Source organism: Chinchilla lanigera, unplaced genomic scaffold, assembly GCF_000276665.1.
Source record: "Chinchilla lanigera isolate Chin_1 unplaced genomic scaffold, ChiLan1.0 scaffold00008, whole genome shotgun sequence".
Lineage (NCBI taxonomy): Eukaryota > Metazoa > Chordata > Mammalia > Rodentia > Chinchillidae > Chinchilla > Chinchilla lanigera.
In genome coordinates, this window is record NW_004955409.1 from 4,295,454 (window position 1) to 4,311,806 (window position 16,353).

General features: G+C 38.7%; 1 protein-coding gene across 10 annotated transcripts in view; it reads left to right on the plus strand.

The window, feature by feature from the left end:
• The window catches only part of Atp8b4 (ATPase, class I, type 8B, member 4), a 235,200-nt gene that overhangs the window by 147,344 nt on the left and 71,503 nt on the right, over window positions 1-16,353 (plus strand). For all 10 annotated transcript variants that reach the window (XM_013510347.1, XM_013510349.1, XM_013510351.1 and 7 more), the window contains 3 exons: window positions 486-694; window positions 3,683-3,726; window positions 13,791-13,956. In XM_013510347.1, coding sequence (XP_013365801.1) covers window positions 486-694; window positions 3,683-3,726; window positions 13,791-13,956 — 419 coding nt within the window. The remainder of the gene's footprint in view (window positions 1-485; window positions 695-3,682; window positions 3,727-13,790; window positions 13,957-16,353) is intronic.

Here is a 16,353-nt window from a genome sequence, read left to right on the forward strand (position 1 = left end):
AAGTGGGGGAAATGACGGGAGTAGCATGTTCAAAGCGAATGGGAGTAATTAGAGGTAGACGAATGGTGATGTGTCTTTTGTTGTAATGATTTTTAAAAGTTGGAGCGGTCATCATATATTTTGATGACACTGTATGGCAAACATGTTTAATAATAATTAGATTCCCCTAAGAAGTGGAAGGAGAGGGAATTAATATGCTACACAGAACTCTGCCCTGGGCTTGGGTACTGGACATTGAGCACTGTGGTACATTCCCAAGGCTTTCTACTGAGCCATTCCCATTGTTTCGTGGTGCTGCAAGAAAGTGACTTAGACCCTGAGGTTTATGAACAGATTCTGTCTGAAGATCACTAGGACCTTGGGACACCACGTCCACATTTTCTTCTAAACTCTGAGGACTCGGGCAGATTGTGTGCTTTCCAAAGCTTTGTGTGTTCTAAAGCTGATGGAGCATTTCTCTTTTCCCCTATTTTAACGGACTGCAGTATGGAGGTGATTCGCCTGGGACACAGTTATTTCATAAACTGGGACCGGAAGATGTATTACTCTGGGAAGGCGGCACCCGCTGAAGCTCGCACAACCACGCTCAACGAGGAACTGGGCCAAATTGAATATGTTTTCTCTGACAAAACGGGCACCCTCACTCAAAACATCATGACTTTTAAAAAATGCTCCATCAATGGGAGAATATATGGTAAGAGAAACAGTTCCCTTTTCTTAGTGACATTGTGGTTGTTCTTCATAACATCTAATAACAGCCTCCCTCCCCTGCCATCGCTGGCTTTCTTGTCTCTTCTTTAACGTGGACTCCACCAGCACCTGGCTTCGTCCTTGGCATGCGATGAACGCTCCCTGAGTATGGTAGTTACTGGATGTTTTCCGGACCATTTAGATGAAACTCTGGACTTGCTCTCCTTTATGGGTAGAAAATAGGTTTAGAAGTGGCCTGCTCCAAAGTCCCTCTCCGGGCTCATGCTGTGGGATTCTGTTCTCTGGCGGCCAGTAGACCCACATTTCATGGAGAACAAGTTCCTGACAGCCAGGAAATCTCAGTAAAAGCCATATTTTATGTTAGCGCGTATATTTGTGAGAATTTACTGCTCATTCCCTGAGATCTCACACATCGCGTGGTCACCTTGACAGGCCAGACAAGCTCTTTCACCAATCCTGTTTGTATGCTTTTGTCAGAATAAGTGCTTTCATTTGAGTTTCCAAACTTCTGAAGTGGCTCTTCTAACCTTTTGCTGGCCAGTGAGCAGACAGTCCCTCCTGCCCAGAGCACAGTGGCTCTGTGACCTTCCGTTGGTTCCCTGGACTCCCAGCCTCACTTGGTGGGACTCAAAAATCTCAGGAAATCAAGGAAATCTGAGAGATGGGAAGAGAGAGGGTGGGGGGGTAGAAGCAGGGAGAGAGACACCGACCCTTTACTTTGTCTCCTGCTGGGGCAATGTCACGCAGTGTCTAAGTATGTAAAACAAGATTTGATCCTCAACAAAGCCAAGAAATATGAGACACTGGTGCTTCCATGCCCTTGCCTCTTGCACTCCCTCTGTTACTGACCTCCTTACCCCATCCCTGTGTCCCCTCAGCCTTGTCCTCCGCAAGTGTCTCTCCTGCCTTCTCCAGCAGGGGACAAGATGACTTTCGCCAGGATCTTCCCAAGCCCTCAGCGGCACTGTGCATTTCCTGTGAGTCCCGCAATGACCGGGGAATACTGCAGAAGTTTCCCTAAAAGCTTTTCTTAGATGTCAATTTTGGAGGCTTTCTCAAAATGCAGCCTCACCTCCACTCGTGGTTTAAATTTGGGGGATACTTTGGCCTGTTTTGCCACATATTAATCTAGCACTATCATTTCCAAGAAGCAACCTGAAAGAAATTATCAGACATGTGGAGCAAGGTTTGTTTGTAGACTTTCTTACAGGGCTGCTTTTAGTAAAGGCCCTTTACAGGCTTTCACAGGTAAGTATCCCGAGGTCTTTGTAGATTTCCAAATCTGCAAATCCCGTGACAGCTTGTAATTTTCCTCATAAAACACAGGAAAGTAACTGAAAGGTTTAAGTACCCCTTCAGACCCCTAATTTATATGTTCTTATAATTTATAATGCCATTGAGATATATTCTCGCAAAAGCACTCTAAGAACATTTCAGAATTATTTCTCTTGTGTTTGTACAACTTGGGCTTCTTTATGTTATTGATCTGGGCTTTGAGAAAATTTGACATTCCACTCTGGTCTACGTAAATCTTGTACTTTCTGGGTTAGAACTATGACCTCGTTAGAGTTTGGTTCTTCTTCACTTTCCTCGCTAGCCCGGTACGAAAACTTTCTTTGGGGGTGGGAACCGCCGCACACGTAGGCAAGATTTCTTTTTATCATTTTGTGAGTGTCACTGCATGGGTAATGACGAGAACAAAACCACGGAGAAGTTGGGATTTAAATTCCAGTTGCCAGGAGAAGTTCATTCAGCAGCACGGGGACTCCTCTGCCACCTCAGGGGCCACATTCCAGATTCAGAGCTGTGTCCCAGAGTATCACGTGACTGCTCATCACATGCCTTGTGGTCACAGGAGTGCATAGAGAAGACAGAGACCGAGAGAGACCCAGGTCCCGAACGCCACCATGCTGGCTTTTCCATTTCAATCTAGTCATCCCCCTTTGAACTCTCTTCTGCAGGGCCCTATCCTCAAAATTAAATGAAACTCTTCACCGTGTAAGTTTGTTATAAATATTAACGATAATACAAGTGCCCAGCACAAGGTTGATGCAAGTAACTTATTCTCACAAGAAATATCCTTCTGATACATAGTATGAAACCTTTGAATGTCAAAGGCAAATTGGACACTCTTAACTGTGCCACAGTAGGAGAGAGCTGAAATAAATGATGCTATTCTGTAACCATGGGTTATTATATGGTGTTTTAGAATAAGAATCATGAAGAACTCTTAATGAGAGGAGAATTTCCCAACCTTTACATGAAAAACCCAGCAAGAAAAATAAATTTAAAATAACAGTCTGATGAATATATATATACACATGCAAAATCAACCCCAAACAAATCTGCAAATAGTCATTTTATCTCTGGATGATGAGACTATTAGTGATTTTTGTTTTGTACTATAAAGGTGATGTAATTTTACATATATTTATAATAAGCACATGCTAGCTTTGTACCAGGGAAAAGTAGTTAAGTTTCTGGCACATTGTAGAGTAAGTTCTCCACCTGGAGAAGGCATGGGTGTTATTGAATTTGACCTTAATATATACAGATGCATCTGACTTGAACCAAAATAGGCACACACAAAAAATGTACACATCAACCTCTGGCATAGACAAGAATTGTCCCAAGGTATCATTTTGGATTTCTTAACAGTGGGCATACATAATATGGACAATAAAAATCTACCTCTTGCATCAAAGACAATAACAGTGACAAAATTTGCAGAAAAATATGAAAAATATACCAGTTTCATACTTTGTTTTAATGCCTACTTCACTTTAGTTGTGCCTCAGGCAAGCACAAATACCCTCTTATTAATAGCCATGTTTAGGGTACAAATGCTCCTGTCTCTGTTTGAATCCACATTCCTGTGTATTAACGTTGCTTTAATAAATAGGTGTATTTTATGTAGTTTAAATCCAGTTTAAATTTTACTTACTTTTAATTCTCAACTTTGCTTTGACAGGTGAAGAATATGGAGACCCAGTTCAGAAGAAAGAAATAACGAAGGTAGGGGAGGGAAAGTTCCATGTTTAGTTTTAATTTCAAATTTTAGATGTTTTTAAAAAAATATATTAAGTTCTCAAAGGCCTGATTTTCACTATAACTAATGAGACATTTAATGTATAACATTAAAAAAATAAATTACTATGGTTCAAAGTTTCTTTGCAACCAGGTCCCCCAACAACAGAGTTTCTTCTGTTTAAAAAAATTATTTTAAAGGTATTTATGCACTGTCCTCCTGAGAAACCACTTTGAAGATACCATTAGGTATTATAGCAGCCACTGATATTTTCCTACTAATCTGTTCCTAACTCTGTAATGTTTGTATTGTTCCTATGCTATTTCATAAATGGATGTATGTTTATTACTATGTGTTTCCTACAACAACCATTGAGAATAGTCAATGATTATTCAACTGGTCACTCATGTATAGCTCTATTTATTTTCTTTAGAAACCACTTTGAAGATACCAAAGTATAGTACAACAACCATTGATAATCTCCTACCACTTTTGTCTGTAACTCACTATTATCTGTCTATTTGTTTTCCTGAGAAACTACCTTGTAGATAACAGTATGTAAAACAACAGCCATTGATAATTTCCTACCACTTTGTCTGTAATTCAGTAAGCCCCCCTATTACTATGTTATCCTTCTTTTACTCTTTAAAATAATAAAAAAGATATTTATGCAAATGCAAACAAATATATTTTTCAGGTTTTCACATGGGTGAGAGAGCAACACACATAGCATTCCTTAACTTTCTTTCTCAACATGGTGTCTTGAAGATTGTTCTAAATCAATTTTTCAAAGTATTTTCTCTTTTTAATGACTGTGAATGGTATTCTGTTACACTGATATCCCACAATTTATGGAAAGAAATACTAATGGACATTTGAAATGTTTCCCATATTTTGTTTGTAAAGAAAATGTAGAAAAATCCCTGGGTATACAAGTTATTTCATATGCTAGAAAGTATAGAATCCATTTCTAGAAATGGAACTACTAAATCAAAATCTATGTGTGTTTTTTTGATAAATATTGCAAATTATACTTGTTAGAATTTATATCAAATTTCCCTGCTACATTCTCAGATAATTTTACTTTTTCCTTTCCAGTCTGGATAACTTTTATTTCTTTTTCTTACCTAATTGCTCTGGACAGGACTTCTAATATATTAAATAAAGTGATCCTTGCCTTGCTCCTGATTTTAGAGGAAAAGCTGTTTTTTACTGTTGAACATGATGTTAGCTATGGGATTCTCATATATGGTCTTTCTTATGTTGAGGTATTTTTCCTTTTTTAAATGTCTTTGTCATGAATGGGTGTAGTCTTCTCGCTGTCAACATGGTGTTTCACATTGATTTGTGTTCATATGTTGAACTGTTCTTGTATCCCAGGGATTTGATTCTTCAGTGTGATGTTAGATTCAGTTTGCTCATATTTTGTTGATGAGCTTGCATTTGTGTTCATTGGAAGGCCTGTGGTTTTCTTTTTGTGTGGAATCCTTGGCTTTGTCTCATAAATTGAGTCTGGGAGTTGTAGTAGTTCAGTTAACTGTGTCAGCTTGATTGTTTGGGTGCCTCTAGAGGCATTGTGAAGCACACTTCTGGATATGTCTGAATGGGTCATGGAGGCCTGACTATGGTTTCTTTGGCAATGCTCCCCTGCTCTGTTTCTCAGTCACCAGGAACTAAGCATCTTTGCTCCATCATTCCCTTCCATCCTGATGTTCCTGCCTTGGACCCCGCTGACCTCTCAGACTCTGATGTCAGGTGTTGTGTCCCAGCAACAGGGAAGCTGGCTAGTACAGGAGGGTTCCCACTTCAATTCTGGAAGAGTGTTAGAAGGATCAGCATTAGTTATACTCTGAATATTTGGCAGATTTTATCAGTGAAGACATCTTAACTTGGACTTTTCTTTGTTAGGAGGCTTTTTGCTGCTGTTGTTTTGTTTTGAGACTTGCTGTGTTGTCTAGGCTGGTCTGGGACTCGTTGGCTCCAGAGATCCTCTGGCTTCAGCCCTCAGTGTGCTGGGTTTACAGACATGCACCACCATGTCTGGCTTTGTTGAGAAGTTCTTATATACTGATGCAATTTCCAGACTATTAGTCTGTTAAGGTTTTTTTTGTTAATTAAGTTTATTGGTATATTCTAGGTATACATAATGATCACATTTATAACAAGGAATTTGTACCTGTACATGATATAATTGATTCTTTTTCTACATTTCTTTCTGATTTAGATTTGGTAGGCTGTATGTGTCTAGAAATGTATTTAGTTCTGTTAGTATATTCAGCTTTTCTGACTTGAACCAAAATAGGTACACAAAAAAAATGTGCTCACCAACTCCTGGCATAGACAAGAATTGTTCCAAGGTATCATTTTGGATTTCTTAACAGTGGGCATACATAATATGGACAATAAAAATTTACCTCTTGCATCAGAGACAATAACAGAGTGACAAAATTTATAGGAAAATATGAAAAATATGCCAGTTTCATACCGTAACTGTTCATAGTAGTTGCGAAGGATCCTTTTATTTCTGTTATCGGTTCTAATAGTTCTTTCATTTCTGATTCTACTTGAATTTTATGTCATTTTCCTTGTTTAGTCTATGTTTTATTCAACTTCCTGCTACTATAATAGACAAATTGAGACTAAGTAATTTATAAGAAATTCATTTAATTCATGGTTGGGGTAGCTGGGAAGTCCAAGAGCACTGTGCTGGTATCTGCTGAGGACCTTGTGCTGCTTCATCTCATAGTGGAAAAATGGAAGAGCAAACAAGCATGTGCAGAAGAGCTTACGTCTATAAAAATGTAAGAACTACCTCTTGTGAGAGCAGCCTTACCAACTTCCTTAGAGTGGAGCCCTCACAACCTAAACACCTACCATGAGGCTTTACCTCCCAACACTGCCACCGTGGGAATTAAGTTTCCAACACAGTCAAAGCACAGCCCTCTAAGGGTTTCTCAATTTTATTGATACTTTCAAAAAACCAATATTTAGTTTAGTTGATTTTTTTCTACTGTTTTTCTAGTTTCTATTTTATTTCTTTCTGGTCTTACATTTGCTGCTTCTTTGCTCTTGGTAGATGCCCTTTTTGTTCTTTTTTTTTTTTTTTTTAGCTCTCTAGAGCATTAAGGCTGGTTAAAACCTTCCTTCTTTTTAATATTATTTATTGCTATGAATTTCTCTCTTAGTACTGGTTTGCTGCATTCCATGAATTTGGGTATCATGAATTTTCATGTTTATTCATCTTGAAGTATTTTTGCATTTATTTATTCTTTGAGCCAATGGTAGTTCAAATGCTATTTAATTTCAACATTTTTGTGAAGTTTCCACTTTTCCTTGTGGCACTGATTACTAGCTTCATTCTATTGAGGTCAGACAATAAAACAGTTGGTAGAATTTCAGTCTTCTTGTATTTGTTTAGATTTCTTCTGTGTCCTAACACATGATCTATCCTTAAGAAAGAGCACAGGCTACTTGAGACACATGTACATTTTTCTGTTGGACGGAAGGTTCTATACATTTTTGTTAGGTCTGTGTGTTCTATAACACTCATAAAATATGTTTCCTTATTTCTTTATTTAATCAAACCCTTTAAGGCAACGTCCCTTGTCTCTTATGATGTTTTTTTACCTTAGCCTATTTTTATCTGTTGTAAAATGGCCAGACCAGCTCTCTTTTGACTACTGTTTACATGGAATACCTTTTTCACCATCACTTCACTTTTAGCCAATGCATGTCCTTGATTCTAAAGTGAGTTTCTTGCAGGCATCACACAGTTGGGTCAATGTTCTTTACATTTTTATTTTATTTTTTTACTTATTCAGCTACTCTATGTCTTTTGTTTGGTAAATTTAATCTATTTACAAAGTAATCATTTATAGGGAGGGATTTACTATTGCTCTTTTGTTATTTGCTTTCTGTTGGGGGTATAGTTCTTTTGTCTGTCATTTCTTCTAGTTACGTCTTCCTTTTTTTCTTTTTTTGTCTTTTTGAGACAGGGTCTTGCTATGCAGTTCAGGCTGGCCTTGAGCTCACTTTATAGCCCAGGCTGGTCTCGAACTCACAACAATCCTCCTGTCTCAGCCTCCTGAGTGCTGGGATTACAGGTGTGCACCACTACACCCGACTTCCATCTCCCTCTTTGTGTTATGTTGATTTTTTGTATTAATATACTTTGATTTCTTTCTGTTTTTTGTACAAGTTCTAGAGTAACCACTTTTTATGGTTACTTTGAAAATGACATAAGATATGTTAATATAATCTAACAGTCTCATTCAAGTTGGTAACAATTTAATTTCAGTTACATACAGAAACTCCAAACTTCTTCCTTACATTTTTTTGTTCTTCTTATCACAGTTTATTTATTTTTATTTTTTTATTTTGTTTTTTTTTGTTTTTTTTTGTTTTTTCTCCGGTACCGGGAACCGAACTCACGACCTTGCGCTTGCCAGGCAGGCGCTTTTGCCGCTGAGCTAAATCCCCAGCCCCTCTTATCACAGTTTATATCTGCTCATACTATGTATCTTTTAGCTCCTTAGTTAGAGTTATCTTTAATAATTTTGTCTTTTAACTTTTATATTTGAATTAAAGGTAGTGTACTTACCACCATTACTCCAATATATTATTCTTTTTTGCATTACTTTGGTTGCAGTTATATCTGATTGATAGAGATGTGGATCTTGGTTCTACTAATTTTTCTAAAAATGAAGTCTGCCTTTTACTTTGTGTGTGTGTGTGTGTGTGTGTGTGTGTGTGTGTGTGTGTGCGCGCGCGTCTCCCCTTGAGGGTGATTTCTAGCAAGACAAGGAGGAAATCTGCCTTTCATTGCAATGAGCAAGTAAAAATATCTAATTAATATTTATTGATCTATTGGTGCTCTGCCCACAAATTCCTGCTTCTGCAATTTCAGATACTTTTAGAGTACATGTCATCCAGAAATGGGGAAAAGGAGTTTTAATAATTATCTGGAAGTGTTTGGCTTCTGACATATCTCACCGAGGGCTTGGCTCCTTCCTCTCTTTCCAGGTTCATCTTTGGCCACATGCATGGATGCATCAGCAATGGTGTATTCCTCAAAGTCTTTCCAAATGGATCACACTCAGCTTTGTTGTACCCTCATCCTGAAACAATCTGGCTCCATCGCTCTTTCTGGCCAACTCCTGCTCATCCTTCCAGCTTCCACTTAGATGCTACTTGTCTAGAAATCTTTCCTTGTCATCCTTGTTCCCTACCCCTGTCTATGTGCTAGCTTTGTTATTTCATACTTGTTATTTCACTTGTTATTTCATATGGCTTCTTAGTCCATTTCCTGCTTTTATAACACAATACAAAAGATTAAGTAAGTCATGAACACTAGACTTTATTTGACTAACAGCTCTAGAGGTTAGAAAGACAGAATATGGGTACCTAGTGAGGGCCTTCTTGCTGCACCATAACATGGTGAAAAATAAACAAGCAGTCTCAAGACAGAAAAATCACTGAACTCACTCTTTCAGCAGGAGCCCAGCCACAAGATAACTCACTCATCCCCACAGAAATGGCCATGGTCCACTCATGAAAGCAGGACTCGACTGTTTCTTGTGGATCTCACCTTTTTATCCTGTTACGACATCAATTAAACTCCACCCTGGGTTTTGGAGGAAACACTCAGACCACAGTTCAGTTGTAGCATGGCACTCGACTATTCTGAAACTCATTGAATTTGGTACTCAATGCATTTGGACTTGAAAGTTGTCCTAGCACTTGTTGTTTACACAAGCTAACACCGGTCAGCGTTGATTGCCTTGTGACTAGCTACCTCTTCCAGCCAAAGCAATTTGTTTCATACTTGTCATTGTTGGTATGTGTTGTGCTTTCTGGAACTAATGAATGATGCATATGAAGGTGCCACTGCACTTGAATTTTGATTTTTTACTCTATGAGTCAGGATCTCATTGAGGGCAGTGGTAGCATGTGTTTCACCACTTGATCCTTGGAACCCTGAACACTGCCTGGCCGTGGTAGGTGCATGATAAATTTCTGATGAAGAAAGTTCAGCATTTATTTCAAAGTTCCCTGCTTGTCTGTTACTCAATGAATGGTCAGTATATTTTGAAACTCTGGACAATAGATGTACTCACTTCTAAAATAATCTTTAGCATTCTTTTGTTTTTTTCACTAGAATTAAATGACTTTAATTTTGTATTTCATATATCTGAATAGTTGGTTAAAATAAAGAAAAATACAAGTTCTGTGAGGGTAGAGCTTTTTGTCTTCCTCATTTACTTCTAAATCCCTGTCATCTAGAAAAGTGCCTGGTGTATAACATAGTCAGGATTTTTTTTTAAATTTTGAAAAAATGCACACACAGACCACAATGCCTCCTTAAATTAAATGCATTATATATGTCTCTTGACTCACCTGGTCTTAGCTCAGTGGGGAATAATTGGAAATCTGTAGATGCAGTCAGTTTCTACCCCAAAGAGGTGTTCAACATGGGCATGGCACTGATTTTCTGGGAAGAGATAGGGCAGCTAATGTTCTCTGTGCCCTAGTGTAATGAGCATTTGTGTTTCAGTGAAATGTTTTCTGCAGTGTGGTATTTAGGAGCTTGAAACCACAAGGCCACCTTTGTTGTCATTGACTCTAAGGTGAAACCTGCCAGTTAGTAAGTCCTGCCTATTCAAAGTTTGATCTGTCTCCTTAGTAAAGCTAAGCAATGTTATTACAAGTCACCAGATGTTAAGAAAAATCTCTGTGATGAAATGTGAGAGATAAAAGCCGGGTTACTTGCAACAGTATGACCTGAGAAAATTTAAAAAATAGAATAGAAATTATCAGGAGCAATTGTAGAACTCTAACATCAATATGTTGATTTGGGACACGGTGGCACCCATCAAACCCAAACAAGATGCTCTAGAAAGAACACAAACAGGAAAACAAAACAGAATAAAAAGCTCCTGGAAATAATTTTCGTGAAAAGTGATGAAATAATATATTCAATAGAAGAGTTGGAAGATGAAGTCAAAAGGCTGCCAAAAAATAGAATAAAGGGAAAGCATCAGAATGACAATGAGAAAACAGACGGTCAGGGGGCAGATCCAAAATTTAGATAAGAGGATTTCCAAGAAGGAACAGAAGAAAAAAACAAAGAAAAAAACAAAGAGGAGGAAATGATAAAAGAAATATCAGAAGAGAATTTTCCTGAGTCTTCTGAATGAAAAAGCCCTCACAGTACTCACAAAGGATGAATGAAATAAGACCAATACCCGTCGGGGGACAGGACACTACAGTGAAGAAGTGGATTTAAATCCTTTAGTGGAGAGAAGCAGGCTGCCCACCAAAGGCCTGTTAGCCACACAGCAGACCTTGTCGTCAGGAATAGGACAAGGACAATGTAGAAAGCTCTTCAAGTGGTTTTCAATCTAAAATTTTATATTAGATTGAGCTATGAGGCAAGTATGAGGGCAGATGAAGACATTTTCAGGCGGAAAGACTTAAGACGTATATGTCTCCTGACCTTCTGCTTACAAAGTAATTTGAAGATATGGTACAACAGAACAAGGAAATCAGCTAAGAAACAGAAAGGTATCAGCTGGGCAGAGAGTGACCCTAGCCCGGGCTGGGTTTGGGGACATCCGGGATGCAACTGAGTAGCAGATGGGGTAGTCAGCCAGCCTTGAGTTGACTGACCAGGAAGATCTGTGGGGACAAAGTGCTGTGAACAATATCTCAAACCCAGACTTAGGTACACACCCTTTATCCATTTCCAACTTTTATAATCAACCCTTAGAATAATGCAAAGGTTTTAAGCTTGGTTACTAAATGGAATACACATATTTTAAACTTCTATCATGAAACAAACAAACAAAAAATATACAAATGAGAGGTTGGAGGAGGTAAGGGTGGGAAACACTTCATCTTACCTAAAAGGGAGTCTTTATAATTGATGGACTGATACAAAACCAAAAGTTCCTCCATACATTACTTAAAGTTATGGAAGTAACCAGTAGGGAAATTACAGTGTGCATAGATCTATGCTGTTAGAGGTGGGAAGGGCAAGTGGGAAGTTGAATAAATGAACTAAATAATCATCTAATTGTGGAAGGAATTTTTTTAGACAAGATGAAATATTTCTAAATTTAGAAATGATGGTATAAGTGCATAATATGAGTTCTAGCAGAACCATCTAATATGTCTCATATTTGAGAGTAATTTTTTTGGGGAGTGGTAAAGGCCTATTTCTTTCCTTGATAAACCTTCATGTCATATTTAATTTTAGAACCATCTGCATGTATTGCTTTGATTGAATGTATTAAAAGTTTTCCATTCTTACATCTGGTAATCTGAGCAACTTAGGTAAAGATAACAATATGTGTGTAATATAACAACCACTGTTAATTCCTATCATTTTGTTTTGAAATTCTATATCATTTTTAATGTTCTTGCTTTGCTTTGTTTATTTTTGTGATGCTGGTATTTTGGTATTCTTTTCTTTACTACTGTCTTTAAAATAAAAGTAGTACATTAGTTAGCTTTGCAACAAAATACCTGGGATAGCTTATTTATAAAAGGATAGCTTATTTATAAACCTGGCTCCAAGTTTATTTAGCTCACAAATTTGGAGGCTTAGAGTCCAAGCTGGTAGGGCACTATTTGTCTGGCATCTGTGAGGGTGGTAAATTGTGGTATATCATTGCAGGGACTTGCGTAGAGCAAATGTCACAGAGTAGGCAGAAAGGGAGAGAGACCCTGGTTCTGCAGTCTGTGTTGAAGGCATGGTCCCAGTGACCTAGGGCTCACCTCCTATATGTCCACAGCACCGGGAGATGTGGCCATTCTGGAGCAGGAGCCTTTTTGTATGTACTTGGGGGACACTTAACATCTGAAACAGAGCAAGTACTTAAATAAAAAGAGATGTGACTATACTGTGAACAGTTAGTAAATGGTACCCATTATCAAATTAATGAGTGTGTAGGAAGATCATCAAGAATTAGATCAAAGGGTTATTCCAGGGAAGTATTTAAAGCAGGAAATTTTGGCTTGTTTTTTCCTGACTGTCCCTTCCTATAGAGATTACCTTGGCCATTCCAATTCTCATCTGTACAAGGGGGTACTAGTGTTTACTACACATAGTTGTTAGGAGGATTGTATGTAATAATTCATATGAAGCTATTCAGATAGCGTCTGGCCCACTATGGAGATGATGATAAATATTTTTATTTTTGTTCAGTATTAATTTCAGAACAAATCTGATTTCAAAGAACAAAGGACTCAGATTTGGCTCCAAGTTTATTGCAGGTATTAACAAGTTCTGAAACTTGGAATGAATAATTTAAATTGCATGTAGCATTGTTTCTCTTTGACAAAATAGTTAAAGGAGTTACACTGTAAAAATTAATGAAAACTTTAAGAATAAAAACACTAATGATGATCCTGGGGTAAACATGTGATCTTGGTACCTGATAAGACCTTATAGGTGTTCAGGGGAGAACCACCTGTAGATTCACTCCTAAAATAGAGACAGGCTCATGATCCATTGCCAAGGATGTAGGGACTGGATATGTTTAGAAATTCAGAATTCTGTAGTTGTAGAAAGATAATATGGTGTATCTGCCTTTATGTTATGCCATGTCTTCAGTGAAACCTTAGAAAGTACCCAGTAATCAACCAATATTCCAATATCGATTGGAAGTATTAATTTACAACTATTAAGTAGGCTAAAAAAGCAACTATTGCAGGTCAGATATTGCTGTTGAATTAAGTCAGATCAGGTTTTCCACCAAGTAAAATTTTCAGAAAAGTTTCAGTTTTCTGGGCCTTTTTATTTTTAAATATTTGAGCATTGGAGATTTTTTTTTCTCTCTATATGCTTCTGGTCAATTCCCTGCTTTGGTGTGTGGTTCTGAAATTAGAAGGCTGTATTTAATAGTAATGGAATAGTCTTCTGGGGACAGGCTTGTGAGGGTGCAATATCATAGGAGCATTAAAAATATTTGAAGGAAGTAATTGTGAATTTTAAAAGATTATTGTTGGAACGAGGTCTGTAGTTGTTTTCGCTGTTGTTCTCCTATAGAAAAAAGAGCCTGTGGATTTCTCAGAGAAATCTCAAGCAGAGAGATCACTTCAGTTCTTTGACCACAGTCTGATGGAATCCATCAAATCGGGAGACCCCAAAGTGCACGAATTCTTCAGAGTGCTCGCTCTCTGCCACACTGTGATGTCAGAGGAGGATAGCTCAGGTAAGTGGTGAGCCCCTTTGGTCAAAATAAAACTGATATTACCTTTGAATGATTTTGAATTAAAAGTAGAACATTGCATAAAGGGTTGATCGCCGCTAACTTCTCTAGTTATTTGATTGTATCCTGAATGTTTCTCAAAAATGTGGAAACTGTTTGAAGAAAAACAAATAATATCAAGGGCAGAGTGAGGATCCAAATATGCTAGTCCGAGGAGAAGGCCCTCACACAGGCAATGTGGCAACAAGGGAACATTAGTTCTTTTTTTGTTTGTTTGCTTTGTTTTGTTTTGTCTTTTTGAGACAGGGTCTCACTATGCAGTTCAGGCTGGCCTTGAGCTCACTTTGTAGCCCAGGCTGGTCTTGAACTCACAATGATCCTCCTGCCTCAGCCTCCTGGGTGCTGGGATTAGAGGCATGTGCCACCATGCCCCCGGCTTTTCTGCTTTCTGACATCAAGTTAAAATTACTATTCAGGTGATTTCAAATCAAAAGTGAACTGGTCTATCTACTCTATTTTATACATTTTTTTTTCTGCTTTCAGATTTCAAGTTAAAATTACTATCCAGGCAATTTCAAGTCAAAAGTGAAATATTTATAGAGACTTGTATATTTGTGGGTACATGCACACTCATGTGTGCACAGACACCGTTCTCCTATACACACGTGACTGTATTGTTTGGGTTTTTCCCCCACTGGAACTATATTTAAGATGCAATGTTTTTCTTTGATGATGCCAGATGAACCCATTCCTCAGATTTTAAGTACTTGGAGCATTCATATAACTACACTTATGATTTTGACTAATCTTTACAATATTAACATCAGCAAGGAATTATTATATTTCCATTCAGGAGTATGCCTTTAAGTAAGTTTCTTTTATCTCTGCCTTTGAGTTTATTTCATTTCAAAAGCCCTATTTTCTTTTAATAGCAGTCTGTTTCCCATTTAATGTTATGATATTCTTTAGACCTCTTTGAGGCTATTAATTATACTTTACTTGATGCATCCTTTTGTTTCTTCTATTATGTTTCAAGTTTTCTGTGTCTGACTTTCATGTTGCTCTCAAATGTGTGACGATTTGTGGTTGCTTGTTCCTCTTCGCATGTGAGAACCCCTTCGGAAAATGTATGTTCTCCTCGCAGCAGTTGGTTTCCCAAGGCTGTGCGGGAGGGGCAGAGTGTGGAGCCTGTCCTCGCCTGTGGGGTCCTTCCCCCGCAATTCCGGGGTCACCCCTGGGATCATAGCTTGCTTGTTCAGACTGCCATGTGAGGCAGCATTGTACACAGGGCTTTGGCTCGGGAGAAATCATCAGTGGATGAATTCCTTTTCCTTCCTTTCCTTTCTCTATCCTTACGGAAGTCTGGAGCCGTGAGTTGTGATTGAAAAACATGGCAAATACTTAAATTTTAAAAAATGATTGCGGTAAAGGACACGTGGCCACAAATCCCATCGAAATCTTCACCCTCACTTTGAGCACAGGTATCCCATTGTTTTTGCCAGTTTCTGAAGCAGCTCAGAAAGTCCTCTTTCAAGGCTTTAGGTGTGCCGTTGAGGCTGCCTCGATGTCCTGAACTGACTGAAAGCGTTGACCTTTCACGGTCATTTTGACTTTGGGGTACAGCCAGGAGTTGCATGGTGCCAGATCCAGGGAGTTAGGTAAATGAGGCCACAGTGAGATGTTTTGGCCAGCTTGCCTTCTTATGGGGTGGCACTGGGCAGCCACATTCACTGTATAATTTGTTTTTTTAATCAGATACTCATGGTAGAGGACTTCCGTTACTGGCTTAGAAAGTGGCAAGAATGACAGGCGAAGTGTGTTTAAAGCAAGGGGAGGATTTCTAGAGGGCCGAACCGTAACGTGTCTCTTACTGAGACACAGTTTCTGACATTTAAACACACACCATATATTTGATCGCTCCTTGTACCTCAAGGTCAGCTTGGCTTCAGTCTCCAGCCTCGGAACTCAGATCCTGGTGCCTTCCTGGGATGGACTGTGTGCTTGGTGTAGGAGAAACATCTTCCAGGGCTTTCTGGGCGGTTTTCTGCCACAGCCTGCTGTACAGAGTGAGCTGGCAGGAGAGCCCAAAGGGTCCGGGGTACTTAACAGTCTTTCCTGAGTTCTACTAGTGCTTCCCCAGTGCCACTTCTGTTCTCATTTGTTAATACATTTTTTTTCCTTTTGAGGTGGATCTCACTCTGCAGTTCAGGCGGCCTTGAGCTCACTGTGTAGCCCAGGCTGACCTCAAACTCGCAACAATCCTCCTGCCTCAGCCTCCTGAGTGCTGGGATTACAGGCGTGCGCCACCATGCCCGGCTGTTCTCAGTTGCTGACTCAGAGTTTGGACCATCTTTGGGGGTTGTGCATATCTCTGTATTTATTTTCTCCTGCAAATGTTCA